Source organism: Lissotriton helveticus, chromosome 3_1, assembly GCF_964261635.1.
Source record: "Lissotriton helveticus chromosome 3_1, aLisHel1.1, whole genome shotgun sequence".
Lineage (NCBI taxonomy): Eukaryota > Metazoa > Chordata > Amphibia > Caudata > Salamandridae > Lissotriton > Lissotriton helveticus.
Window position 1 is genome coordinate 1,868,601,606 of NC_136061.1, and position 27,645 is coordinate 1,868,629,250.

The 27,645-nt window shown below is 41.9% G+C and overlaps 1 protein-coding gene across 1 annotated transcript in view; it reads right to left on the minus strand.

The window, feature by feature from the left end:
• Positions 1-27,645, minus strand: part of LOC144825191 (mucin-2-like) — a 1,014,272-nt gene that overhangs the window by 652,101 nt on the left and 334,526 nt on the right. The window contains exons 11-14 of the mRNA XM_078684042.1: positions 27,020-27,124; positions 23,230-23,299; positions 12,609-12,749; positions 12,361-12,525 (exon numbers count right to left, since the gene is read on the minus strand). Coding sequence (XP_078540168.1) covers positions 12,361-12,525; positions 12,609-12,749; positions 23,230-23,299; positions 27,020-27,124 — 481 coding nt within the window. The remainder of the gene's footprint in view (positions 1-12,360; positions 12,526-12,608; positions 12,750-23,229; positions 23,300-27,019; positions 27,125-27,645) is intronic.

The window sequence follows — 27,645 nt, forward strand, 5'->3', positions numbered from 1 at the left end:
GTGGAATGTGGAGTTTAAGCAAAACTCCGACTCTGCAGCCTCCCCTGACAAAAATAGGACCCCGCCTCCACCCCCCCTAATAAAAAATATTTTACAAAAAATGTAAAAAGAAAAAAGGCACTTACCTCTCCTGTGGCATCCCCCGGGCTGCCCTCCTCCTCCTTGCCATGGTCTCTCTCCCGCAAACCCCTACATCAGAAGTACGTCTTGGTAGGACTGCACAGTTCTCGCAAGATCTATGTCCGACGTAGGGGTGTGCAGGAGAGAGCCCATGGCGAGGAGGAGGGCAGCCCAGAGACACCACAGCAGAGGTAAGTGTTTTTTTCTTTATATCTTTTATTGTGGGGTGGAGGCGGGGAGCGGTGTGGAGTTCCACAGAGTTTTTTCCCAACTCTGTGGAACTCCACGTAGTGGCACTACGCCAGCTCGGCCCCGGGTTAATTGTGAGTTGTCAAGCAGTTTGTGTTGTTTGGGGTAGCAAGAAAGCTGGCTGTTGGAGGATTTTTTGAAGATATTTCTGGGGAAGGAAAGCAGAGAGATGGGTCAAAATTTGCTGAGGACTTCTGGGTCTGAGGATGCTTTCTTGAGCAGAGGGGTGACATGCGTTTCCAGGCATCCGGAAATGTGGTTGTGGTGATGGATGTGTTGATGATTTAATGTAGTACTGAGCTTAGCGTGGTGCTTCCAAGTTTGAAGAGGTGGCAGGGGCATGGATCTGTGGGGGCACCTGAGTGTGTGCATTCTATGATCATTTTGGTTTCTTTGGTGGTCAGCGGAGTTCAGTTGGAGATATTTGGTGCTCCTGCAGGAAGGGCCTGTGCTGCATAAGTGGAAGTCGTGGGAGGAGTTGGAGGGTTGCAGTTCTTGTGTATGGTGGAGGTTTCGTCTTAGATGAAGTCTGAGAGTTGATTGTAGAGGTCCTGTGATGGGGCGATGGAGTTGTATGGGGGTGCAGGGGGGGTGAATTATTTGACAATTGTTAAGAGATTCTTAGGTATCAGCTCATGGTGGTAGCGGTGCACAGACATAATATCGACTCCAAAATATCGTTTGGACAGAATATCGAGTTTTAAATATCGTTTGGAGAAAATATCGACAGGACAGAATATCGACAGCCAAAATATCGTTTTTAAGGTAAGTGAAGTAATATCGACTGTAAATAATATAGAAAGTAAAAAATATCGTTTTTTATATAATATGTAATTATTTATAGTGTTTTTATGTTATAATATGTGTGAAAAGTGTCATTTTATGTTATAATTATTTTTAATTAATGATTTTTTTAAAATTATTGTGTAATTTTATTCTGTAGCGGGTTGTGGGTTTATAGGGGAATAGGGTGGGAAGTAATTTAATTATAATTAATTAAATATGTAAATGTATTAATTGATAGTAATAATTAATTAATTGGTAATTAAATAATATATGTTAATTATTTAAAATTTAATTGGTAATTAATTTAATTTAATTTATTAATTGCTAATTATGTAAATTAAAATAATGTATTTCCTGTAGCGGGGTGTGGGTTTATAGGGGAATAGGGTGGGAAGTAATTTAATTATTATTTATAAAATATGTAAATGTATTAATTGGTAGTAATATTTAATTAATTGGTAATTAAATAATATTTGTTAATTAATTAAAATGTAATTGGTAATTAATTTAATTTAATTGATTAATTGCTAATTATGTTAAATTAAAGGGGTATTTTTAGGGTTCAGGGTCAGTTTTTAGTTTTTGGGTAAAGGGGTATTTTTAGGGTTCAGGGTCAGTTTTTAGTTTTTGGGTAAAGGGGTATTTTTAGGGTTCAGGGTCAGTTTTTAGTTTTTGGGTAAAGGGGTATTTTTAGGGTTCAGGGTCAGTTTTTAGTTTTTGGGTAAAGGGGTATTTTTAGGGTTCAGGTTCAGTTTTTAGTTTTTGGGTAAAGGGGTATTTTTAGGGTTCAGGGTCAGTTTTTAGTTTTTGGGTAAAGGGGTATTTTTTGGGTTCAGGGTCAGTTTTTAGTTTTTGGGTAAAGGGGTATTTTTAGGGTTCAGGGTCAGTTTTGGGTTTTTGGGTAAAGGGGTATTTTTAGGGTTCAGGGTCAGTTTTTAGTTTTTGGGTAAAGGGGTATTTTTAGGGTTCAGGGTCAGTTTTTAGTTTTTGGGTAAAGGGGTATTTTTAGGGTTCAGGGTCAGTTTTTAGTTTTTGGGTAAAGGGGTATTTTTAGGGTTCAGGTTCAGTTTTTAGTTTTTGGGTAAAGGGGTATTTTTAGGGTTCAGGGTCAGTTTTTAGTTTTTGGGTAAAGGGGTATTTTTTGGGTTCAGGGTCAGTTTTTAGTTTTTGGGTAAAGGGGTATTTTTAGGGTTCAGGGTCAGTTTTGGGTTTTTGGGTAAAGGGGTATTTTTAGGGTTCAGGGTCAGTTTTTAGTTTTTGGGTAAAGGGGTATTTTTAGGGTTCAGGGTCAGTGTTTAGTTTTTGGGTAAAGGGGTATTTTTAGGGTTCAGGGTCAGTTTGGGTTTTTGGGTAAAGGTTTTTTTTAGGGTTCAGGGTCAGTTTTGGGGTACAGGGGTACAGTGTAAAAATAAAGTAAAATTAAATTTACATTAATTTAATTTAATGAAATGAAATTAAATTAAATTATATTTAAATAATTGTAAATATTTTAAATTAAAAAAAATTATTATATACTTACCAATACTTACGTTGTAATGGTAGTGCGTTGTAAAAGTTGTGTTGTAACGTCATATATCCACTGTTGCACTCTTTACAGTGGGAATATTAATTTTTACTCTTTTGTATTTGTACGTTAATAATATTGGCTATTATTTAATTACATTTTGTTACTATATATATATATGTTTTAAGAAATATGATTAAAAAATATTATTTTTTTACTTTCATTAATTATTTAAATATTAAAAGTTATTTTAAGTATTGTTAATTATATTTTAGTAATTAATTTTTTATATTAATGTAATTAAACATTGTTTTTATTAAAGTCGATATTTTTTACAACTATATTTTTGTAAACGATATTTTGTACTCGATATTTTTGTACTTACCTGTTTGTACATACAAACTCGATATTTTGGTTGTAGATATTGTTTCCTCGATATTTTGGGTAGTCGATATTTTGGTAGTCGATATTATTTCAGTGATTCGGTGGTAGCATCTGAGCATGTTCTTACAGGTGCTCCTGTCTGAGCGTTTTAGCGAGAATCGCCACTTCCTTTCCAGCTGTCTGCAATGTCTCTTGGAGTTCTTGAGGTTGTCTGTGTACTAGTTTGCATGTTTTCTGGTTTTCTGCGTTTGTTGGCCTTGAGGGAAGAGAGGCTGTTGGCACAGGTGGTGAGCCATTTGTTCAGGCACTGGGAGTTTCTGTTGGCGGCATCGGAGAGTGTGGAATGGTGTAGGTAGAGGCTGTTGATCCATGTAGATCCTGGGGGGTGGTGAGAGCTCAGGAGGTGGGCCAAAAACAGCAGGAAGCTGCTATGGGGTGCGGCAGAACTCATCGCCAAAAAGTGAAAATTCATAAAAACAAAATCAAAGGTGCGGCGAGTGCTATGAGGCAGGCAGACAGGAAAGGGGGCAGCAGGAGAGCTGCCATGAGGCTGCTGGGGCACCAGGAATCTGCTCAAAGGGTTCATGCTGTGGCCGCCATTAAGTAGGTCCTGGGGGTCGGAGTTTGGGAGGTGGGCCAAAACATGCAGGCAGCACCCAATGCCAAATAAACCAAAAACAAAATCAAAGATGCAGCAACTACTAGGAGCGTTCTGAGACAGGCAGGGAGGAGAGTGAGCGGCAGGAGAGTGGTCCTGAGGCACTGGAGTGCCTGGTACCTACCAGGAAAGAAGGAGCCGGAGAATTTTGCTCAAACATTTAATTAAGCAGATAATGGGAAGGGGCCCTAGTTCATCTGGCCACCATTGCGGGCCCCAATGTTGAGGCTGATTACTCACTACAAGGGCTCGGTCTTACTTCCTTTCAGTTTGAGACAGTTATTCCTCATCCATCCAATGACCTCGGCACAGCAGAGACTGAGATTAGGTGGACTTGTGCCTTCCTTTGCCCAAAGAGACACAATAAACTGTGTGTTATCAGCTTATAAAAACAGGGTTGAATTGTGAACCTCTATAATAAAGGCCAAAGGACAAACTGATTTTAAACAGTGTAGAGCTCAAGGATTTACCCTGGGGAACCCCACATGGCTGAGGTAATACTTCACTCGCAAATGATGATTCTTAATAAGTCACTAGAGTCCATTATGGTCCCACAACCTTGGAAACATGTCGTAATCAGCCCAATTTTGAAAAAACCTCATCTGGACCCTGTCATACTTGGTAATCTGCGAACTATCTCGCTACTTTCTCTCCTCTGTAAGATCCTCTAGAAACATGGTCACTAGTCAACTACCTGGAGGAGAACAATCTACTCCATCTGACGCAAATGGGCTTCCAAGCCCAACACAGCATGGAAACAGTTCTCCTTGTAGTCACTTAGGAACCTAAAGCCCTACTCAATAATGGGGGGTCCACCGCAATTATTCTGCTCAAGCTCAATGCCACGTTTGATACAGTCAACCATGCCATACTAATAGATAGATTGAGGGAAACAGGTATCCGGACATAGCGACGGACTGGCTTATTTCTTTTCTGAAAGATCGGTCCTTCCAAGTGATGGAAAAAGACTGTTTCTGTGACCACCTGCCAATTAAATTCTGAGTGCCGAAGGGCTCTTCACTCAGTCCCTCGTTATTTAATATTTAAGTAAGACAGCTTGCCTCTATCTGGTAGGAGCTTGGCTTTTCAGGTGTATCGTATGCTGACGACACCCAGTTGATTGTCTCTCTGTCCAATGGCCCCAACCATGCAAACTAACATCTGGTTCCCTGCCTGAACAAACTGACTCAGTGTATGTCGAACTGCTGCCTAAAATTGAACGGAGAGAAGACAGAACTAATGATATTAGGTAACATGGCCATGTGTAGGCCACTGAATAATTGGCCTCCCTGCATGGGAAACCCACCTGATCCTAAATCCGTTATAACAAATTTAGGTATCTGGTTGGATAGCTCCTCTGCAATGAATCAACAGGCAAACAAACTGTCTGGGATCTGCTTCAGGCTCTTAAGAATGCTCAGGAAGATACTGGAGCTCCTCCCACAGCAATTATGGAAAACTGCCCTGCAGCCCCTTATAGTCGCACGCCTGGACTACGATAACCCTCTTTATCTCGGCTCTCCAAAGTACGTGACAAAGAGACTTCAGACCGTGCAGAATGCGCCGGCGAGGCTCTTGTTCAAACTCCCTAGCCACGCACCGGTAGGAGAATCCCTTAAACAACTCCATTGGCTGCCAATTGCAGCAAGAGTCAAGTTCAAATCCTTATGCATTGCTCACAGGCCAGTAAATAACAAAGACACGGAAAAACTCTGAAATTTGATATCTGCTCACGGCCCCACCAGACTACTCAGGTCCTCCCATCGACACCTCCTCCACACTACCAGAATCAAAGGATCAAGATGGGGAGGAAGATCCTTTGCTCACCTGATTTCCAAACTGTGGAACGAGCTCCCTCAGGACCTAAGCGGTCCTGTTTTAGGAGCCATTTAGAGCGCTCTAGTTTTCCGATTGTCTTGTCAGACTCCACACAGCCTAGTCACTATTTAAGGAAGGGCATTGCGTGCACGCACGTGGCAGGCGTGCCACTGGCACACCAAAGATAACCCTGTCTGCACCCATTCACTCTCAAATGGGCCCAGGGTCCTGGAACCCTGGCCATTCTACCACAGTCAGACTCATTTACTCTGCAGCTCAGCTCGAATCCTTATGCCCTGCAACATCCTCTGCATACCGGCATAGCTTGAGTCTTTCTTCAAATATGGGAGGTTGCTACTACTGTGATCTGTAGCTTGAAGCTTGCTTGTTATCTACAGATACACGTGCCCCCGTTACCTTCATGGCTGGCAGGCAAGCTTACCATAAGTTTAATTTGAACTGTTCCTCTTTGGGAAAAATTCACTTAGAAGTTTTTAACTTTGTAATTGACAAAAAAAGCACATGTACTGTTTCTGAATAAAAATTGGCTGAAAGATTCTTCCACCTCGCCATTGCTCTGGCCTTACCTGATGATTATTTCATTGTCAGGCATGAATGTTTGATGAGACGAGGAGGCAGTCTTGCAGTTATGTTTCGAATTTGAGATCTCGTGAAGAATACAACAGTTACCTATTCCAGGCTGTGAGTGCATGATTTTTTCACTTGGACTCAGTTAGAATTTTACTCTATCAGGCACTTTAATTTACTGCCTTCCTCGGTCCACGGGGTAGGTTGAGCTTGATATTTTATACTTAATTGTGCCAATATTACCATTTTAGGAAACCTTAATATTCTCTATAATGAGGTGAATTACTGTCAGGCCTCCTCTATTACTGGAGATCTTATGACGCTGGGTCTCCCATAGTTAGTTAATGCTTACACTCATAGGGCAAGCCATATTCCGAACCCTATCTTCTTTAATCTGCCTTTACTGACTGTTGATATTCCTGTACCACTTCTCTGGTCTGATCACTGTGCTATTCCTGTCAAGGTCTAAACTAGAGAGTATGATGTGCCAACTCAGGCTCCCATTACCTTTTTAGATAGTGATCCAAATTAAATCCCAAAGTTTCCCGCTGTGCCTTGCAGGAGATAAGTTGTAAGACAGCTGGCAATACATGCATATTATCTACCACTCTTCCGGGCAAAAGGCCTATTTGGAGTCACAGTTTACTGAGTATCTCAGGCTTTCCACAAGTAGCACCTTCTTGGGTGACTCTGGCAATAATAGTTGTAAACCTTTTACATTCCTTGGAGCTCTTGTGCGGCTACATGATCTTCATCAACATTCGATATACCAACACACACAATTGGATGAATACATTATCTCATCATTGATAGTTCATCCCTAATCAAATCCTCACCACCAATGCAAATTGACTGATATGATCACCTCCCAATAATATTCCAACTCTGATTCCCTCACAGCCCTAAAACAGTGAAAGACTCTGTACAAAAGGTTTAGAATCAACCACTTGAGAGTGTATCTAGTACAGCCTTTGAAAGTATATTATATCTAAATTATCTTCCTGTTTCCTCCTTAGTGACCTGTAGGGTTCTACTGGATTCTGTACTGGCATGCCTGGTACATTGGACCAATGAGATCTATTTGTGAGGGTAAAGGAGTTTCTGTACAACCAGTATGCCGCACCACAAGAACCCGCAACTACAGATGATAAACACCTATCTATAATTCAATGTAAAACAACAAAGTTTATATGCTTTCATTTAAACTCAAAAACAGATTCAACCCTGATCATCTTAAATATTAACCATAAACAGATTTTGTGTCTGATTTCCCTGCCTGTGATCTTATCGAGGTTGAACTTTGATACTTCACCTCAATGGTACCTCATCTAATTAGTACCTCATAAGTGGCTAACATCCATCTCCAGGCATTAAAGAAAGCTAAATGTATTCTGTAACCTACCCAACTCAAATCTGCTGCACACTCAGTGATAATATGAAGAGCGGATTTTGGCAATGTTTTCCTGGTGTGTGTGCCTTAATCCTCACTCAAGTCATTGAAAGCCAACTTGCATGCCTCTGTTAGACTCCTATCCTCATCTAAAAAGTATGACCACATCTCCCCTGTTCTCGGTGTATGACAGCAGCTTCCTATTGAGGCAAGGTCTAAGGTCAAATTGAGATGGATCACTTACAATGGCCTACACCTTAACTCACACTCGTATCTCACAGACCTACTCACAGTCTCCGGTGACAAAAAAGGTCTACAAAGCAAGGATACTCTCCTTCTTGAAAGTCGTTGATTCAGAACCTACCTTGGTCAAAGCCAATTCTTTTTAAGAGCCATCTGCCTCTTCTGGAACTTTGTTCCGAGGGACCTGAGAAGGAACCCTAATTTATTGTCCTTTCGTCAACAGTTGATCACCTCTATTTTAGGTTATATCTTCCCAGTATAGAACTGCCTATTCTTTACTCATCTTGTTCGGTCTGCAGGATTTGTATTATTTACTGGTGAGGGCTCATTTTCTGTTGTTGCACGCTAACTTACATGAACTTGATTCACATTGCGCTTCGGAAAACATCAAAACAAATTAATTATATACTTAACCCAACATGGGTGGGCCCCAGACATCACAGTGCAGCCAGTGCATAAATGACAGACTGACTGAGACAAAAGTCTTTCTCGCTAAACCTACACAGATGACCATGTGCTTTAACATGTTTTGTGTCATCTGCTCAGATCCCTTGGTACCTCACCAAACTCAAGTAACTTCAATGTGACTGCGAATTGGCCCTAAAAAAAGTAATCCATTCTTGCGCTGTACAAAGAAAACCAAAGATAAAAGATGAAAATCTAACATTCATTCAGATTGTTACTGTCACATCAAGTGAATTTTCCTTTATGCACCTTGCATAAAGTGAAAGCTGTTATGTCATTCAATTGAACAAGTATTTTAGAAATTGGCTTTAAACATTTCACAATATATTGACAAAGTATGTTTGGAATCTAGTTTCACTTCTCTGGAATCCGAAAAGACAGAAGTTCTTGAATATAGGTTGGCTAGAAATGGAGCTAATTGAGAATGACCCTTTCAGGAAATGATTAGGCCGGATTTGGGATCGAGTTCGGGGTGGGTGGTGGATTTGGCTGCTCTTGGGAACCACCAATTTATTTAAGATTTATGATTTATCTTCTTTTTTCTTGGCTTGGTAATATTACCAAACATGTAAGATTGGACTCTGAATTTTTGTTTCTACTTTGAGCGCCCCCTTCCTTCCTCCCTTTTTAGGTCTCGCCTAGCGGTGCAGCGCATGCACATCTCACTTTGCGAGGAATGCAGTATACATTATAGGTGGGGGAAGCCCAGCCCACTCCCCCGCCCCCTTTTTTATTGGCTTGTGGCTTTGTTGTTTCTAAATGCTGCCTTCTGGTTGGTTTAGAGGCTGCTAGTCCCGCCTTATGACGGCCATGTCTCCTTCCACGACTATTGACCCCTTTACTGCGTGTTTCCTGAGCACTACTTTATACCTGTGCCACCCCTCCCGCTGTACGTGCCTTCTCTCCCGCCCCGCCCACTCCTGTTTTTCATGCCTTAATCACGCCCGCCCACCCACACTCGCGCCTGCAATGCAAGAGGTCTTGCGTAAATGCGAGTCCGCTTGCATTGCAAATGCTTAATATATCATTAAAGGTAAGCCAATTGGGTTTACTAGGCTCTTAGCAAGGCAGAAGGTGTGTAATCCTCTATCTGATTAATGCCAACATTGTAGTCCTCTCTTTCTAACGTGCCCGTGAAACGTCAGACATTTTATTGTCATACCTTTATGGCTATGACAACAACAGCAAATTGTATCCGGGTGTCCCTTGTCTATTTCTATGACCGGTCCTGTCTATTGACGCTCAGTGCAGTCCGCTTTCTATGGCACTGCTCTGCCGTGGCATGCTCCGGTGACCCGGTGGTTTGAGTTGGGGGTAAGACCTAGAAGATGGTGGAGAAGGAATCGTTACGCCGACAGATCGAGCTGCTGCAGAGTGAGTAGGGGGCAGAGCCAGGGAGTGGGTGGAGCTAGACCTGGGGGCAGAGGCAGCACACTCACAGGCTCTGTAGTTAGTGTCAGCTTCAGCTTGCTTGTTCCGTTACAATTGACACTTCCAACCCTTGCCACATGCTTGTTCTGCCACATTATCTGCCTGCTCCAACAGACTCTTTTCGCCTGTTTGGTACATATTTTATCCAATGTTATTTCTGGTCCATTCCTCCTCGTGCCTCATCTCGCCCTAGTTGCTTAATCCTTCGTTTTCGTCCAGTGCCATATCCCCTGCTTCAGCCAGCCACTAACATGCCTATGACTTCTTCTCCCTACTGTTTGCGTCACTGCCTCTTCAACCCCCTTCCCTTCAGTTTCTCAATCTCTTCCTGCTTCATCAATCCCTCCCCAACCTACAATCAGAGCTCCTTTAACTATCCTAACGACTGCCAGCTTCTTATCATCTACCTTCTCCAAACACGTCATGTTTGATTAATCCACATTTCTACTTTCCTCCACCTGCACGACCCAAGCTTAACCTTTTAGATCTCTTACATGATCGTCCCAACACTCCATTTCTTCGCTCCATACAACCTCCTAACACTTCACTCAAACCTTTGCGCTCTCCACAGCACCTATTTCTTTTATTATTTTAACACAACACTAATGCTGTTGTGAGACAATTTCATTGTGCTTTATTCTGGTAGGGAGGATTACCGATGACTTCGCAATGGTTCATGTTAGCAGACCACAAGAGTCATTGGTCATGTAGTCCAACAGCTTAGCATAACAGGTGCGTTTTTAGTACTTGATTGAACCACAGCTGGGTAGAGGCAGTCTTTAAGTATAATAGAAAAGGTGAGAAAGGAGAGATCTGTAAACGGGGTGTGACCAAAAAAGCATAACTAGGAATCCTTTCCAAGAAGTGTGGTCTATGCAATTAAGGGTGTGGCTTTAAAACATAAACTAAGAACCTGTGCTTCATGCAGCGTGCCACCTGACCGGTAGTTTGGTGCCTCTCTAGGTATTTTCTGTTATGGCATTCACATAGCTTTGCCAGTGCTCGTTAGTTGTATCTAATAATGGAATAACAAGAATGATTTTGTTGTCAATAATTAAAATTGAAAATGTTTCAGTTCTGAAAATATGTGATGGTGAATTAAGCATTTCTGAGGTCCGTGGAAGAGTTAGTGGCTTTTGGAGTGTCGCACACACTCCCGTTTTTTCCTGAACACTACTTTCTTTAACAGTGTCTTGCTTTGTTCGGCAGTTAAGTACTTTTAATCCCCACATGTTTCTGAAATGCTTCATTTGCGTTTCTAACACTTCCCCATAATTACCAGTGGCAGACATGTGGCTATCCTTATTTGGGCTCTGCAGAGGCCAAGGATGGATGTTCATGTAGCCTGCACACTTTAATGGGCCACTCATAGTGTGAGAATATCATACTGCCTTCTGCCTCAACTTCAGTGCTCTCAATTGTGTGCCATCAATAAACACCCACCTATAACCTGAACTCACTCAGACACCTGGAGGTATCTCAGTTCAAAGTATGCACCATACGAGAGTCCTAAATTGTATGAGAAAACAAGCATTTTTTCTACATTTCAGTGGGGGGTGGGGGGGGGGGGGTTGGTCAGACACGTTGTGGAGAGTGGATCCTTGCCCCCTAGCTGTTCACACAGACCTTTCTCACCCGCTCGCACACACTGTCAAGAGAGGAGCAGGGAGAAGGATTTCTACATACACAGAGAAAAAAACGCGCACATACTCTTCCCTCTTTATTTTGAAAGTCCTCTAAATATTGTTTACTTTACAAAGTTTCTCTCTTAGTACCCCTATCAATCCGCATTCCTCTCCATTTCCACTGCCCCTTAGGCCACTCTCATGCACCCTGCTTGTGGTATATTGTATTCGAGCCTTATGTACCAGACTGAAACATTAAAAGTCTGAAGCTCACCCCCCCCCCCATCTTGTTGACCAAGCTACGCCCCTGCACTCCAGTATAGTTGGGTGGAGTAGGTACCACCTTCACCACACAGGGAGAGAAAGGCTCAGATGAACTTCAAGATATGTTTTTTTACCAGGAGCTTCCTGCCTCCTTGGCAGTATCTACACAGATACAAACATTAAGTGGTGGTAATTTCATCATGTTCCTGCATCATGGGGCATTGCCCTCATCATATATGAGTAGAAGAAACCACCCCCAACTGTGGTGGTACATTTTTATTGCCTACATTAATTTAAATGCAACTGACAGGATAGGAGATTTCTGTCAGCCTGTGTGGGTCAAGTGTATGCCTTTCAAAGGAAGGATACCAATGCAGGACTGTTTTTCTAGGTTGTGATGGAACTGGAAATGCTGGATGAACCGTAATCCTAGAGTGGAAGCTTTTCCCCATATTTTCTGGTGACATCGACAAAAAGGGGCCCAATACCAGAGCCGATAAAGGCTTGCCATCAGGTCTGCCGCTTCCTCTGCACTACTAATCATGTAAGGTACAATAAGTAGAGCCGACGGAGGCAGTCCTGTTAGTGCCTACCTCTAGATAGGCTCCATAGTCCTTCTCTCATATGAGAGTTAACATTGCAACTCCAAGGCAGCCACATTTATCAAATGTGATGCGCAACGTTTATTTTTTCTATTGTTATATATTCGCCTTTGTCGGTCGCTCACCGACACTTGAATTTTGGGTTTCTATCCAGTGACAGTCCACATTTGCACTTGAAAACGAGCATATGTTGTAAAAAAAGATGCAGACCTTTGGAAAGTTTTGAAGCTTACCAGCTGGTGTATTGTAATCACAGGGGTCAAGATACAGGAATGAAACATCAGGGCAGTATGGGAGACCCTTCCAAGAATTAGCGAAGGCAACAGCACTTCCTTGCATCACACCGTTGATATTTAAGAAGTCGTCAGTCATGTCACCGTTGAAGTTTCCACAGAGACCTGAGTGAGTGAGTAGAAGATGTTAAAATCTCTTGCCACTGGCAGAGCATTACTTATCATCTCTGCCAGGCAGTGCTGCTTACCACAGGTCAGCCCCTTGTACACTGGTTGAAGAATAATATAAACTTGCATGATGGGTATGAGCTGGATCTGAATCTGGAGCTGCACTGTGGTCAGATGCACAATGATGAAGTAGGTAGAAGGTTGGAAGATGTTGACACCACCTGGGAACCGAGAACACAGATTCAAGACTGTTATAAGAAGCGCATGCCTTTGATTTCACCAACTTTAAAAAAAACAGGCTATAGAAATTGTCTTTGAATTCAATTTGAAGTAATACAATTTAAACGTTGTTAAGAGATAATTATCAAAGTTGTGAGACTATAAATAGTCACCTTTGGACAATGAATGGTTAATATAAATACAGCCCTTCTACAGTCCAAAGTTATCTGAGGGTTTAATCCCTTGCTGACACCAGCACAGCAGAATTGGTTGGTGGCCGTGTTGTGCGTCAATGTGAATGATCAGGGGAACTAGTTTCCTTCTACTACACTTCACGAGATGTTTCCTATTTTTGTCAACATCTCTGTGTTTCACTTATTGAATTACGCATTGCAGCAAACAAACCTAGTCCATATTTGTGGACATGAATAAGCCACATGTGTGTCGTATGGATATGTGTAACACACATACTTGTGTGTGTGTCATTTGGGGCGGCATGTGGATGTGTATTTGCGTGTATGCATATACCATATTTAATTCACACATGTATGTATTCTTGGTATTAGTGCCTGTCTACACCGGTGCTTCCTGTCAACACAAATATTGTGAAGGCTCACACGAGTAAACATTCAAGTCATGCTGCTGAACTAATTATAACAAACTCAACATATTTAAGACTCCGTTTGTTTTCTAAAACTAATCTGTAACTTATTTACTAGGTACACCAATCTAGTATCTTTAATCAACTGTTAAAACGTGTTGTTAATGTATATCTATAAAGACAAGAAATATCTTAACATCTACGTCTATCTGGTTTAGAAGAGAACCGAGTTTAGTCTTATACTCAAGATTGCGCTATCTTACCAGTTTTATCTAAGACCTTTGTTGTCCACCTCTTTAATAACTGTATCTAGTCACTTTTTCAACTGTAGTCTAACTGGCCATCTTAAAAAAATTAAATAACCATTGTTCATGTACATACGAAACACATCCTGACCCATACATATACAGTTTGTTTACATCAGTTATGTGCTATAGATATCCTAGTGCAACCTAAAATTGCTCCAAATGTTTATTGATCTGACATTAATTGATCTTTATGATTCTACAAACCACTGGATTATTCACTACAATTGGGTCACAGAGTTGCATGCTACCCTCCATAAACAGCTGATCAGGGGGAGAAATCTCCATATAAAACAATTTACAAAGCAATACAATATTGTGCCACCTGCACAGAAAATGCCTCCATTTTGTGTATATGACTGGTAAGGCAGAAATGAATTAAGGATGAATTATTCAATGACATAAGTATCATGTATCATACTTCTACAAGTAAGCTGTTTATGATGTTCCTTTCCGTAATTCTTCAAATTGAAGTGTATCATTACATTTCTGGGGAATTAAAACTGATCTGGCACTCCTATAAAGTTGTAATAAAAAAATCAACACATTTGCTTATTTATTTGTGGGACATAAACCCAAATTTAATAAATGAATGATTTACCTTGATTAGTTCCACACACACAATTATGGTCAGTTACGTTCTGTGTTGGAGAATGGCACACACATCTTTGTTGCTTCAGATTTCACATGCACACATCTATTCTGAACGTCAAAAGGATCACACAAAGCCGGGTCTGGTGTGCACTCCCCGAATGTAGGTATTACCTCACCTGTGAATTCAGAAATTATATTCTAATGTTCCGCCAGGGTGTTCCTTTAGCTCCTCCGATCGGTCTAGAATGGGTGTTTATTAAGAAGAATGGAGTCCGGCCTCTGCACTATACTGCCATACTTTTTGTGAGGTATCTCGATATTGTGTTTTCATTTTATTTATGGAGTCCATAAAACAAACATCTTACACCCCAATTTGAGACTGTAAAGAAAGGGGATGTTTTTTTTTAAATGACCATAAAGCTTGTAGAGGTTTTTGCTATAACACACTTTGGATTCAGCCCTTTTAAAGCAACTTGAAACACCCTTTACTCCTAAAGGAAGCACGTCTATCCATAAATATTAACTTTCCACACTACTTTCAATGAAGCACGCACGTGCTGCCCACACCAGTGCGCGGCTTCAATGAGATGGTACTGCATGGCAGGATTGTCTCTGAGCTCTCATCTGCTTGCAGAGGAGTGATAAGTTGTGAGGGAACCAGATCATGCCAGGATCCAGCAGATATGTAAATGTGAGGTCAATGGCATGATCGACTCCCGCCTGCCCAGATGAGTGGGCCATCAGCCAAGAGAAGGCAGGTGTGTATGTCCACCATCGTCCTCTCTTTGATGCCTCATGACATTGCATTATCATGCCATTTAAAGATTGACCTTTGCCCTACCACAGAGTTTTAAAAAAATTGTAAACTTGAATCCAATTGCCTTGCCTCTGTCCCCACTTATGAAGTACCGGTACAAAAGGTACTGCCAGAAGCGCCCATTGGCAAACAGTGGTTCAAAGTAAGCACTGCCTATCAAAGAATTTGAATTGCTTAGTACTTGTTGTCTAACTCCTATGAAGCAATCAGACAGGTATGGTACCCATTCATGAAGGTAAACTCATCGGTAACCCTAAGTTGACAATCACATTTACCTCAGTTACATCTCCCAGGAATTCATCGGTGGATGTCCCACAGGCATAAGCCCTTTTATGGGGGTGGAAATCTTTGCCACGAGTGTGGAGATCTTCTCACCCATACATCCCACTCAAGTGATGGCATTTAGGGAGTTTTTGGCCATGGATTTCCTTCAAGATTGTGAATGCACCATGAACAAGTATATTTATGGGCATTCTCAAACTACTAGGAGTCCTTTCTGGCCTGGAAAGAGATATATATTTACTTCAGCCAGAATGGGAAGAAAAATGGAGTAACCCAAATTTGATGGGCTTGTAGGGGATAGGGCTACTTCCACACTGGGAAAAATACTTACCCATCGAGAAAAGGAAAACAAACGTCCATTCGCATTATGTTATTTATTCAGCATATGTGGATTTTTCCAGCAAGGAAACCTGCAACAAGTGGAGTTTGTGTTTCCAAAATGTCTCACAGCTACATTCTGAAGTAAATGTAAATATCCAAGTGTAGATTTCCTGTTTTATATAAATGTGCTCCATATTGTATGTAGGTGTAGTGTTTGTTGCTGTGAGTTAAATGGCCTTGCGAATGCTTTAAAACACACAAACAGTAATACGTTGTATTGATAAAGAGCTAATGTTGGGCTGTGTGGATGTAGATTATAATAAATAAATAAATAATAACTATCATATTTTAATGGTACTGCTAATGACGGTGACACATATTTATAATACTGAATTAAAATTGTAGAATGAAGTTAAAACATGGTGTTCCATCCTTTCTCAACCTTGCATACACTTTAAATCAATTTCGCTACCTAATCCAAAAACCTCCAATAGTCTCATTAACTTCTTACACACTAATCCAGAGGCTTCTACTACTTACGCCCACTTACAATGTATCTCTAGTAACAGACCTAAATCTACACACACTGAATTAGCATGAGAAACAGACTTTTCCACTACTTGTCCTACACAAACTTGCAATCATATGTGGATCAAAATTAGGCTGTCGTCCCAAGCAGTAAACACGATGCAAAGACATTTTTCATATATAATAGACTTTTCTGACACCAGCTTTCCTGTATAAGAATAACCCAAACACTCCAGAGGCTTGTTGAACTTGTTTTTCTCAAGATGCTGACTTGCAACACCTACTTTTTACATGCCCTACTGTTTCTACTTTTGGGACACATGTTTGGGACCAAATTAACTCAGTTCCATTCCAACATACCTTATTCTATTCACAATCATTGTTTAGACACTATTTATTTGCAGCCTATATCTCTTGTTCTAAAGCACAAATACAATTGGACACCAATTACACAGTTTTTGGATAATTCTGCACATTTCTGGTTTGCACCTTCACCAGCACTCAAGAAGTTCTCCAACCTCCCTGACTTCCTGCTTTTGACTATATAATTATCTATTATGTACCGTTTATTATATATTCATTATTTATACCCTGTTTATAATCAGACACTTTTCTATATGACTCTTGTACTTAATCCGTCTCCTCCTTATGTATCTTCAGTTTGTATTATATTGTTTATGATAAACTTTTTTTTTAAACTTTTTTTTTAAAAACCCGGCGTTCCTGTGTTTATTCCTTTTGTGATGCTTCACCGATTAGTAGTACTTGCTTTAACTACTGGTGAGAGCACAAAAGGCACCTAGAGACATTTCACATTTTTGCAGGCTCTCAGTAGCTTCATGATCTTCGGAAATTACTTCCTCTCCATTTTCTATTGTAAGAATGAATGTAGTGGGTGTGTGGGAGACACTGAAAATCGTTCAGAAGTCAACTTGACCAATTCTTCTAAAGCAATCTGACCTGTACAATAAGAATATTATAACCCTCAATCAGTCGCGACTCGCGGGTTGGGGGTCGTGCGGGGGTTCACCCGGCAGCAGTTAAAAAAAAAAAAAACTTACCTTATCGGGTCCCGCGCCGCCTCCACTCCTGGCTGGGTCCCACGGTCAGCAGTAACAGGAAGCATGCATCCTCCCTCCTCTCCCCTAAGCCAATCACAATTCTGCAATGGCAGTGTTGTGATTGGTGCAGACAGCACCCAGCCGGGCACCTGTAGGGAGGCCATTTTCTCTATGTAGGCTGCAGCCTACATAGAGAACATGTAGAGTGCGCATGACTGGTTTGGTCAGCGCCAGTTGGCCAACCAACCAGTCAGGGCCCACAACTGTGGGCAAGCCACTCCGGCCTGAACCACCCACCCCTCTGCCCTCAACCAGACGTAGCCTGCCCTCTGCTTTCTCACAGCACGAGAAGTAGAACATAAAATGGCATTTAAAATACCATTTTATGTTTCTGCTTCTCGCACTGAAAGAAAGCAGTGGGGAGATGATCCTCCGCCCTAATGGAGGTCATTAGAGTTTGGAGGCACATCTGTTAAAATGCGAACTCAAGAAAGCTGACCTACAATTCACATCTTCTCTAATTGGTATGCAATGAGGAGCCTGACTGGCCATATGTTTTGATAAACTCCTTCAACAGCAACATTCCCACTAACATTACAACGTATACAATACTGGTAGTCATTTCAGAGCAAGTCTTGCTAAACAATGGACCTCATTTATGGTATTTTGGTGCAGTGCAGTGCAACAAGATGCCTTCTGCGCTGCCCTACTCCAAAGTGAAAGGGCAGGAATGTGTCGTATTTAAGCAATACGGTGCATTCCTGTCCTTTGCGTCAGCACTGGTGCTGTTTTGGCACCCTAGAGCCAACTTAAGCACCCTTGCACCATGGTGCATGGGTGCCTTCATTTGAGGCAGGATTGTTTTTGGGAAGGAAGGGGTACCTTCCTGCACCAAAACATTCCTACAATGTGTTTTCCTCTTTCCATGTGTGCTGCAAAATTCAGCACATATGGACAGAGGATAAAACTAAGAGAAATCAACGTCAGAAGGAGTATGGATTTGCCGCTTCACAAGATTTACTTCACTTATGCAAATCTGGTGCAGTGTCAGATTCCAGGGGTGTTGCGTGGGGAAACCCAGTGCAACACCCTTTGAATGCCTTCCAGGCACAGAATAAGGTGACACAGTGATTTGCACTGCATTGCCTTACTCATGATTTATGAGGCCACTCAAAGCCACGCATGGTGGTTTTGCACTGCTTCATAGATCATAAATAAGAGCCCTGCGTCAAGCATGTACCACTTTATGTGGTACAAAAGTGATGCAGGGTTCTCATAAATAAGCTCTTATATTTGTAAAAAAGCATTGAGGCTTAACCCCTTTGGTGCTGTGGAAGAAACAGTCTATTCTTAGCCACGCTGCTCATGTGCTGAGGATGGAACTGTTCCATCTAAGCACCCACCCACGTGGGAAGAACTGCCACTCTGACCGTGGGTCCCCTTTTTGAACCCCCACCAGGGATGGCAGTGGAAGTGCTTCTGCTGTCATCCTCAACTCCCCCTTGGAGATCTTATTACCTTGGCACGCTCATGACATGCATACGTCATTAGGTGCAGATGGGGACGTGATTTTATTCACTAAATTTGAGGTTTGCAGGGGATTCTGGGTAAGAAAACGTTGGGGGATCCATGCAAGCCACACATCTCTCGACTCCCCTGGATGTCTAGTTTTCAGAAATGTCTGGATGTGGTAGGTTTCCCTAAATGGATGCCAAGCCAGGGACTAAAAATGCAGATGACCCCCTTGCAAACCAGGTTGTTTTGTCATTGATAATTTTGATGCCTCCACAATATGTTTTGGGCCCTTCCCTGTCACGGGCACTTGGCCCACCCACACAAGTGAGGTAGAATTTTTATTGGGAGACCTGAGGTAGGAAATTTGTGCCAGCTTGGTACTCTCATATCTTTCCTACACAGAAACGTGCTGACAATTAAAAAATAAAAATATTAGCTACATTTGAGGTTTGCAGGGGATTCTGGGTAAGAAAACATTGGAGGATCCATGAAAATCACACCTCTCTGGACTCCCCAGGTGTCTAATTTTCAGAAATGTCTGGGTTTAGTAGATTTTTCTAGAATGTTCCAAGCCCAAAACCAAAAAAGCAGGTGACCCCCTTGCAAAACCAGGTAGTTTTGCAATAGATCATTTTGATGTCTCCACAATATGTTTTGGGCCATTTCCTGTAGTGGGCACTTGGTCCACCCACACATTGAGGTAGCATGTTTATTGGGAGCAATGGGGGAATGCTGGGTGGTAGGAAATTGGTTCCGGCCCTGTGATCCCACAACTTTCCCACACAAAAATGTGAGGGAAATTAGATTTTTTTAGCTACATTTGAGGGGATTCTGAGTAAGAAAATGTTGGAGGATCCACGCAAGCTGCACCTCCCTGGACTCCCACAGATGTCTAGTTTCCGAAAGGTCTAGGTTTGGTAAGTTTCCCTAGATGGACGCCAAGCCCAAAAACGCAGGTTCCCACTTGAATTACATGGTTGTTTTGTGATTGATAATTTTGATGTATCTACAATACTTTCTGGGCTGTTTCCTGCCACGGCACTAGGCATACCCACACAAGTGAGATACCATTTTATTTGACAGACTTGGGGGGACACAGATTCCAGAACTTTCATTCACAGAAATGTGTTTCAAAACAAATGTTGATAGTTGCAAAGGAAAAAATGTGGAGAGAGCCACGTAAGTCAGCCCAACCTGGATTCACCACATGCGTCTAGTTTTGAAAAATGTACAGGTTTGCTAGGTTTTCCTAGATGCCGGCTTAGCTAGGGCCAAAATCCACATCTAGGCACATTGCAAAAAAAGCGTCTGTTTTCAGTGGAAAAATGTGATGTATCCACGTTGTGTTTTGTGCTATTTCGTGTTGCAGGCTTTAGACCTACCCACACAAGTGAGGTACCATTTATATCGGGAGACATGGGGTAATACTAGGTGGAAGGTAGTTTTTGGCTCCCATCAGATTCCAGAACTTTCCATCACAGAAATGTGAGGAAAATGTGTTTTTTTAGACAAACTTTGAGGTTTCAGGGGGATTCTGGGTAACAGAATCTGGTGAGAGTCTCTAAAGTCACCCCATCCTGGATTCCTCTGGGTATCTAGTTTTCAAATATATGCAGGTTTGCTAAGTTTCCCTACGTGCCGGCTGAGCTAGTGCCCAAATTTCACAGCTAGGCACATTGCAAAAAAGGGGGCAGTTTTCAGTGGAAAAATATGATGTGCCTATGCAGCGTTCTGGGACATTTCCTGTTTCAAGCACTAGGCCTATCCACACAAGTGAGGTACCATTTTTATTGGAATACTTAAGGACACACGGAATAGTAGAACAAGTGTTATTACCAATTGTCCTTCTCTGCATTTGTGCCTTCAAATGTAAGACAGTGTGTAAACAAGACGTCATTTTGAAAAATGCCCTCTAATTCACATGCTAGTATGGATGCCCATAAATTCAGAGATTTGCAAATAGCCAATGCTTTTAAACTCCATATCTTGGTACCATTTCGGAAACACATGTTTCCTTGATTCCTATTTTTCACTCTTTATGTTTTACCAAATGAATTGATGTGTACCCGGTACACAATGAAAAACCATTGCAAGGTGCAACTCAGTTTTTGGCTCTGGGTACCTCGGGTTCTTGGAGAACCTATAAGCCCTATATATTCCTGCAAGCTAAAGAGTCCAACGAATGTAATGGTATATAGACGCTACAGGTGAAAATGTAGGCGCAAATGGTTATTTTCAACTCAATTTCAATATTTTTTATTTCAACTGTTAGCTTCTACAGAAAAACCTTGTAGTATCCACACAAATGATCCCTTGGTGAATTTAGAATTTTGTTGTTTACTTTTAAGAAAAGTATAGCATTCTGGGATCCACCATTGATTCCCCACCCATTGCTACCACTAACTGGAAGGAGGTTGAAAGCACAACAAATAGGAAATATGGGCTATGTTCCAGTAAAATGCCAAAACTGTGTTGAAGATTTTGGTTTTCTGACAAAGTCTGCCTGTTCCTGAAAACTGGGAGGATGGTGATTTTAGCACCATTAACCTTTCATTGATACAATTTTCAGGAAAAAAGCAGTTGTTTTCTTCTGCAGCACTTTTTTCCCCATTTTTCCCCAAAAAACTAAATGTAGCTGTATTTTGGCTAATTTCTTGCTCCCCTCCAGGGGAATCCACAAACCCTGGGTACTTTAGAATCCCTAGGATGTTGGAAAAAAAGGACACAAATTTTAAATTGATACCTTATGCGGACAAAAAGTTATTGGGGTCAAAGCGTGAACTACCCTAAATAGCCCAACAAAGTCTTAGCACTTGGGAGGGAAGATCTTGCAGTGAAGGGGCTAAAAATATAAACACACTGGGCCTTATTCTCACTCATCAGTTACAAATGTACTCCTGTCCGTTTCTTGCAGCGCCTCGAGTACATTTCGAGAGCACACAGTTAAGCAATAGATTAAAAAAGGTAGAGTAGGAAAAAATAGAGAAAAAAGAGGCGACGTTTAGAAAATTTGATTGTGTTGTATTTAAACAAAAATTACGATAATTTTGTCAAAAAGCATTATCTGAATAACAACCCCGAAACAATTAATACATTTTCGAGCACTAAAGGTGTTCAAAATGATTATTAACTTAAACATTACAGGGGTGGCGTGTAACGGAGACGTGATGCAAGCCACAAGGGAGAAAAGCAGCAAACGGAGAAAGAAAGACACTGCTTCACCAAAAAAGTGACAAGAAAGGGGGAAAGAGACGATAAAGAAGAGGAGCACGAGCAGAACTAATTGTGGGGTGATGGGACATGGTAAGCATAGCAGCTAGACAGACAGTAGGTGTGCAGGGCCAGGAGCAGAGAGACAAGAGGATGCAGCAGATGAAGGTAGAGTGCCCCTAATGCAATATTACTTGTGATGCAAAGAGAAAGCCCACGCAAATAGAAAACAAAAAGGAATCGAAGGAAGAAAAGAATGGAGAGGGATATTCCCCTCGTACAAAGAGGGGCGGTTATGTATGGGAGCAGAACAAAGAAGTGTGAATATCTGTCAAAATGAACCTTCAAAAAAGCGATCTATAAAAATGTTTTGGTACAAAATGTTATCTTTTTTAATGATACATAAACTTTTGACACAACTTTCTTGGAAAAATATTGTTACCAATATATTTTTGTACTTTTTTGTAGGGATCTTTTACATATACGCATTTGTGATTGTTGTGGAATACACAAAGGGAAGCTGTAACTGCCACAGTTTTCCCAGGAGCACTACTGCAATGTTGGGAATTCATTTTAGGCATGAGTTGATAAAGATATGTATAAATTATTTCCGTTGATCGCCACCGATTATTGATGACGTTATTCCCTAATTGTATTTTTTCCTTCCCTTGACATTAGTAAATCTCTTACTTCTTCTAGGGTTTTAATTGGCCGAGTAAACGGTTGTGAATACCAAAAAATCACATGTTTGCCACAGTGCACAGACTTTCCAGTGCAGACATACCCTAAAACTCCCACTCACCACCTATGACAGCAAACCTACTCCCATTTAATATTATCCTTAGTAGTGTAAAGTGTACATTCACGGCTTGTAAGGCATGCCACTTGTAAGTATGAGTCAAACCGACACATGAAAATAGCTTTGAGAAGAGGCACATTCGGTTTGTCATTTACCACAATACATCCCACCCTAGCTCCTCTCTTGCTTTCCTCGTGAGGACATTAAAGAGACCATCCAGTGTAGAAAGTCTTTAGCCACTTCTGCATCTCCATCAGTCACCAACAACAGGCATTCTACAATGCTGCTTTGTTTGATGATGTCAGCTGGCATATTGGCATGGATTGTGACATCATTCGCCTGATGGCCACATTAACATTAGATAATCGCTGAAAACCTCACCTATGGAAATAACAAACTCCCGCTGAAAAGACAGATAACTGGTAAAGGTGGTTAATGTCCTGACTTACCTGATGAAATGGGAAGCTGAACAACAGTGAAGTTGATGGAGACACTGCCAGCAGAGTCAATGATAATGGTCTGTTGGGGGTAAAGGTAGAGGAGTTAGTAGCTCATATTGCAACTCACACACAAAGATTGGAGATGGATGCACAATTTGAGATGTACCATAGAGACACCAGTATATCTGCCACTGTCCATGCTTCACTTATACAAATATGCACACCACTCTTTGCTTTTGCCTACAGCCTTGTGACGTTCTTACATAAAACTCCAGCAATGCACACTTAACATTTCCTTTCTTGCACACCTCCGTGCACCTACTCCAGATAGACCTCACCTTCCTCCTCAGACACCAACTCCTCCTTCGCTCCTTCTGCACTCACAATATTGGCAGCAGATTCTAGAAGTAATGGGTGGTTGCTTCTTTCAGAGGTAGTTCCTCTAGGTTGTGACAGATGTGCTGGAAAATAACCCTTTTCTAGGCCACAAAGTAACCTACCTTCAGCTCACCACCTAAGGACAGACAGCTGACACAGTCTAACCCCACCCCCTTAAGCACCCCCTTAAGCACATAGCTTTGCCACTCCCCTAGTACTCAGGATGAGTGTAGGGAGTGTCTCCTAAACTGAAATTCTTCACTTCTTGAGTATGCTAGTCACACACAATTGTACCTCAAGGTATGGTAACATTATCCAGCAATATACGGCACTTGTAAGCTTAGCCTTCTTTGCTAGAACAGATCTTCCTTTTGACCCACACCTTCATGTTGAAAATGCAAGTATTCCTAGCCTCACGCCATGAAAGTAATAAGTATTCCATAATGTCATCCAACTAATCATAGGTCAACTCAAATATGACCACATCACCCATCCCCTACAGAAGAACCACTGCCTAACTCTTCCAGCTCTAACCTCTTACTGACCATCTGTCCCGGCAGATTTCATTAAATTCAGCACTGGTCACGGTTTTTAGAGAATGAATGAATGAAATTGGTTTTCTATAGCACGTAGCTACCTGGAGGCCTCCTGGCTCTTATGGAGCGAACCAACAGATAGGTATGTCTGAGGGGCAAGTGAACAGACTTTTATGTGTTCCAGTGCCGGATTAAGTACCAACCTTTTCATAAATCAATTTAAATAGCCCTTATGATAGGATAGCCTGTGTAAAGTTGTATTTTTTCATTCCCCCTAGTGCCTCGATGTCTATGTTTTCTATGCTGGTCGATCAGAAATTCTTACCCATTTTGTGAAATGTCCCTATTTTTGGTTTTAGAAATCTGGTCACCCATCTATCTCATGATTGATAATGGAAGATAAGACAAGGGTTTTGCCTCTAGTCCCAAACATCTGGTATAATTTAGTACGTATAGAATAGTCTTCCTACTCATGAAGATTCAAGAATTTCCTTTTTCATTCATCATCTCCGTGCCTTCCGCTTCACCCCTCTCCAGATCATTGGCTGGGTTGTAACAATGTTTACATTGTAGAGGTAACTGAACTATTGACCTGGAGTTTTTTCAAAGAACGGCCATTGGGTCTTTTCTCGGTCTTGTGTGAAGCACTCGGCTGCTCTTTGGGGCTCAGCACTAACAATACCGCCAATGGAATAAAAAAATGTTGTCATAAAGCCACCTTTCTCCACAGTGGCTCTTACTGTGAGACAATACATTTGTTGTGTACATTCAATAAACTCAATGTACTCCAGTTTTCCCCCTGCTACTGAACGTTTCCATAACTATGCTCTCTGTTTGGAATAGGACACCTATGAATTCCTAAAATGACAGATCAGCATAAAAGGTTGTGATGGATGGAAGTCACAAGGGCATAGATTAGTCTAGAGCATAGGTCTTCAAACTGTGGGGCGCACCCCCCTGGGGAGGTGCAGCATCCCTTCAGGGGGGGTGCGCACTTCACCCCACCACTTCACCTTCGCGAGTCGTGTGTCTCAGCACGGGCTGCTGCAGTTCCAGCTGCTGGTGGCTCGGCTGAGAGTGTCTGGAGTCACAGGTCAGAGGCTAGAGGTGCAACAGTTAGGGGAGGGGGGCTAATTCTTCCAGCAATAGGAAGAGTAGACATGCAGGGGTTCTAAGAAGGGTGCGGCTGGCAGCTTCAAAACTGCCTGTGTGTGCGCCCGGGAAGCTGTCTCATCCCGGGCTGACACACATGACGAAGCCCTTTGAGCCCTATGGGTGTTGCACACCTGATGTGAAGGTATTTGTATCTCCCAGGTCTTTGTCAGAAGCCCCTTTAAGGGCGGCACCCTTATCTGGTCAAAATACACCACTGGGCCCAGCAGCTACCTCATCCCACTGGTCTTCACAACTGAAACTTGTCAAAGAGTATGCCTTTGTTCCGGATTTCTCTTATCTCTGATCCACACTTTGGGGACCCTCCTGCACCCACAGGGTGTGTCCGAACTGCGACCCTTTGCAAGTCGAAACTGGTCAGACAGGAGGTCCTGTATGTTTTTTAAGGCCTTTGACATAGCTGCCGCCACCGATTCAGATACTGTCAATTCTCACATGATGATGAAATCTGTGACCATAACATATCTCACTGTTGTGTCCTGCCTCATGTACCCATGCTCTTCAGCCATGTCTGCGTGGAGGTGAGTGACAAAGGGGGACTACGGATTATCAGTGTTTAGCAATCCAATCAGACCCCATGGCCCTAGCTGCTGCTGAAACTTGCAGGGAGGGCAGAGATTGAAATGGGACAGCCCACAGGGAAGACTGCTCACTGGAGCTTTTCTTGAGCCATGTGACGTCTAAAACCAGAAGCATGGCAACACCTGGCCGTACTCAACATAATCATGGATTTTTCGATTGTGTCAGAAAGCATGTTTTGTGGAACTTCTTTTTATGATATCTTGTTTAGGGGCAAGGATGTGGCACAACAGCCAGAGCTGATGACTGTAGAGCTGGGAAACGAGGTTCAATTCTTGATGTCTGCTCAACATCCTGTGATTCTGGGCAAATCACTTAATTTTCCTGTGCTTACAAAAAATGAATGTGTGCTTGTGTAATGTAAAAGATGCTCCTGTAAAGCACTCCAATACCTTTGGGTCATGTTCGCACTATATAAAACTGCAGAAAATATATTGCAAAATTTTGTGAGCACTCCCTTTTTAAGACACTGCTCAAGACTGGAAGTGGAGCTCAACCTAAGTATGGCAGAAGCAAGAATCCATCCACACATTGTCTCTGTGGAGAAAAACATGCACTCCCACACTGGTGTTTTGGGAGTGTTTTTGCTAATCCATACTAAATTTTGTGTTTTATGTGAAAAATAAAGCACCAATGTAATTTTTTGTGCTAATTTTTTTCTTGGGGACTTTAGAACAAGCACGTGGACTACCAAAACTTCAGTTTACTAAACACTCTACCTTTATTTAATATTATTTGCCCTATACGACCTAGGCTCTGCAGGAGGGAATGGCCATCAATGATGCAGAGTGCCAGCTTCCTTAACTTTTTTGTCAGGTGGTGGTGGGGGTGGGCTCGACGTGTAAAAAGGTTTAGAAGGGGGAGCTCGGCCGACAAAAGTTTGAAGACCTCTGGTCTAGAGCATAATAGCGTAGTGTACCATTTATTCGGATCCATACATTTGCCTTTGTGCCGTTGATAAACAGATTATAAAACATTTGAGCTCTGTAAGGAGAGTATCTATTATGAAGAAACAGGTGTCTTGGAAGGTGATGCTTAGGTAAAGTCCAGAGCGAATAGAAAGTATTACATGTTAAAAAGGAGACAACAAACATTGAAGGAGCGCTTCCTTCTCATGGGTGGCCTTTACTCACATTGGTGTCATAATGCAGGATGACACGTATCAGAACATTATCGAGGCCAACGTCATCATTACTCTTCAGGTCGCCTTCGATGATGAATGGGCTGGCAGTGCAGAGCTGGAAAAGAAGAATGCACGTTTTGGATTGGTTCAGAAGGGCTTCAGTGGGAATGCAACATAGCCGCATTAGTGCCCTAGATTGCAAAGGCGTTCAACATATTTGACAACAGAAGAGAAGCACATGTTCTCCTCCATACTGCATTTAAAATATTCCGACATATAGAATCTCTCAAAGCGAACTTGAAGATAACTGAGGTGCATATTATCAAGAATGGCGATAAAATTATCGCCGTTTTAGCGGCAGGAAACTAAAGCGGTGATAATGGGTTTGTTAATATGCTCTTGTGAATTCCCATAGCAGCCCAGGTTCTGGTGTTAACCTGGGCTGCAATGGGAATTCCCAAGGGCATATCATCAAGCTCATTATCGCCGCTTTAGCAGCAGTTTCCTGACGCTAAAACGTCGATAATTTTATCGCCGTTCTTGATAATATGCCCCGAATCCTTAGGTAACCGTAAAACATGCGATTTTTTGATACCACTAGTAACTGGAATTCGAGGCACAAGCACCCATCTGTGT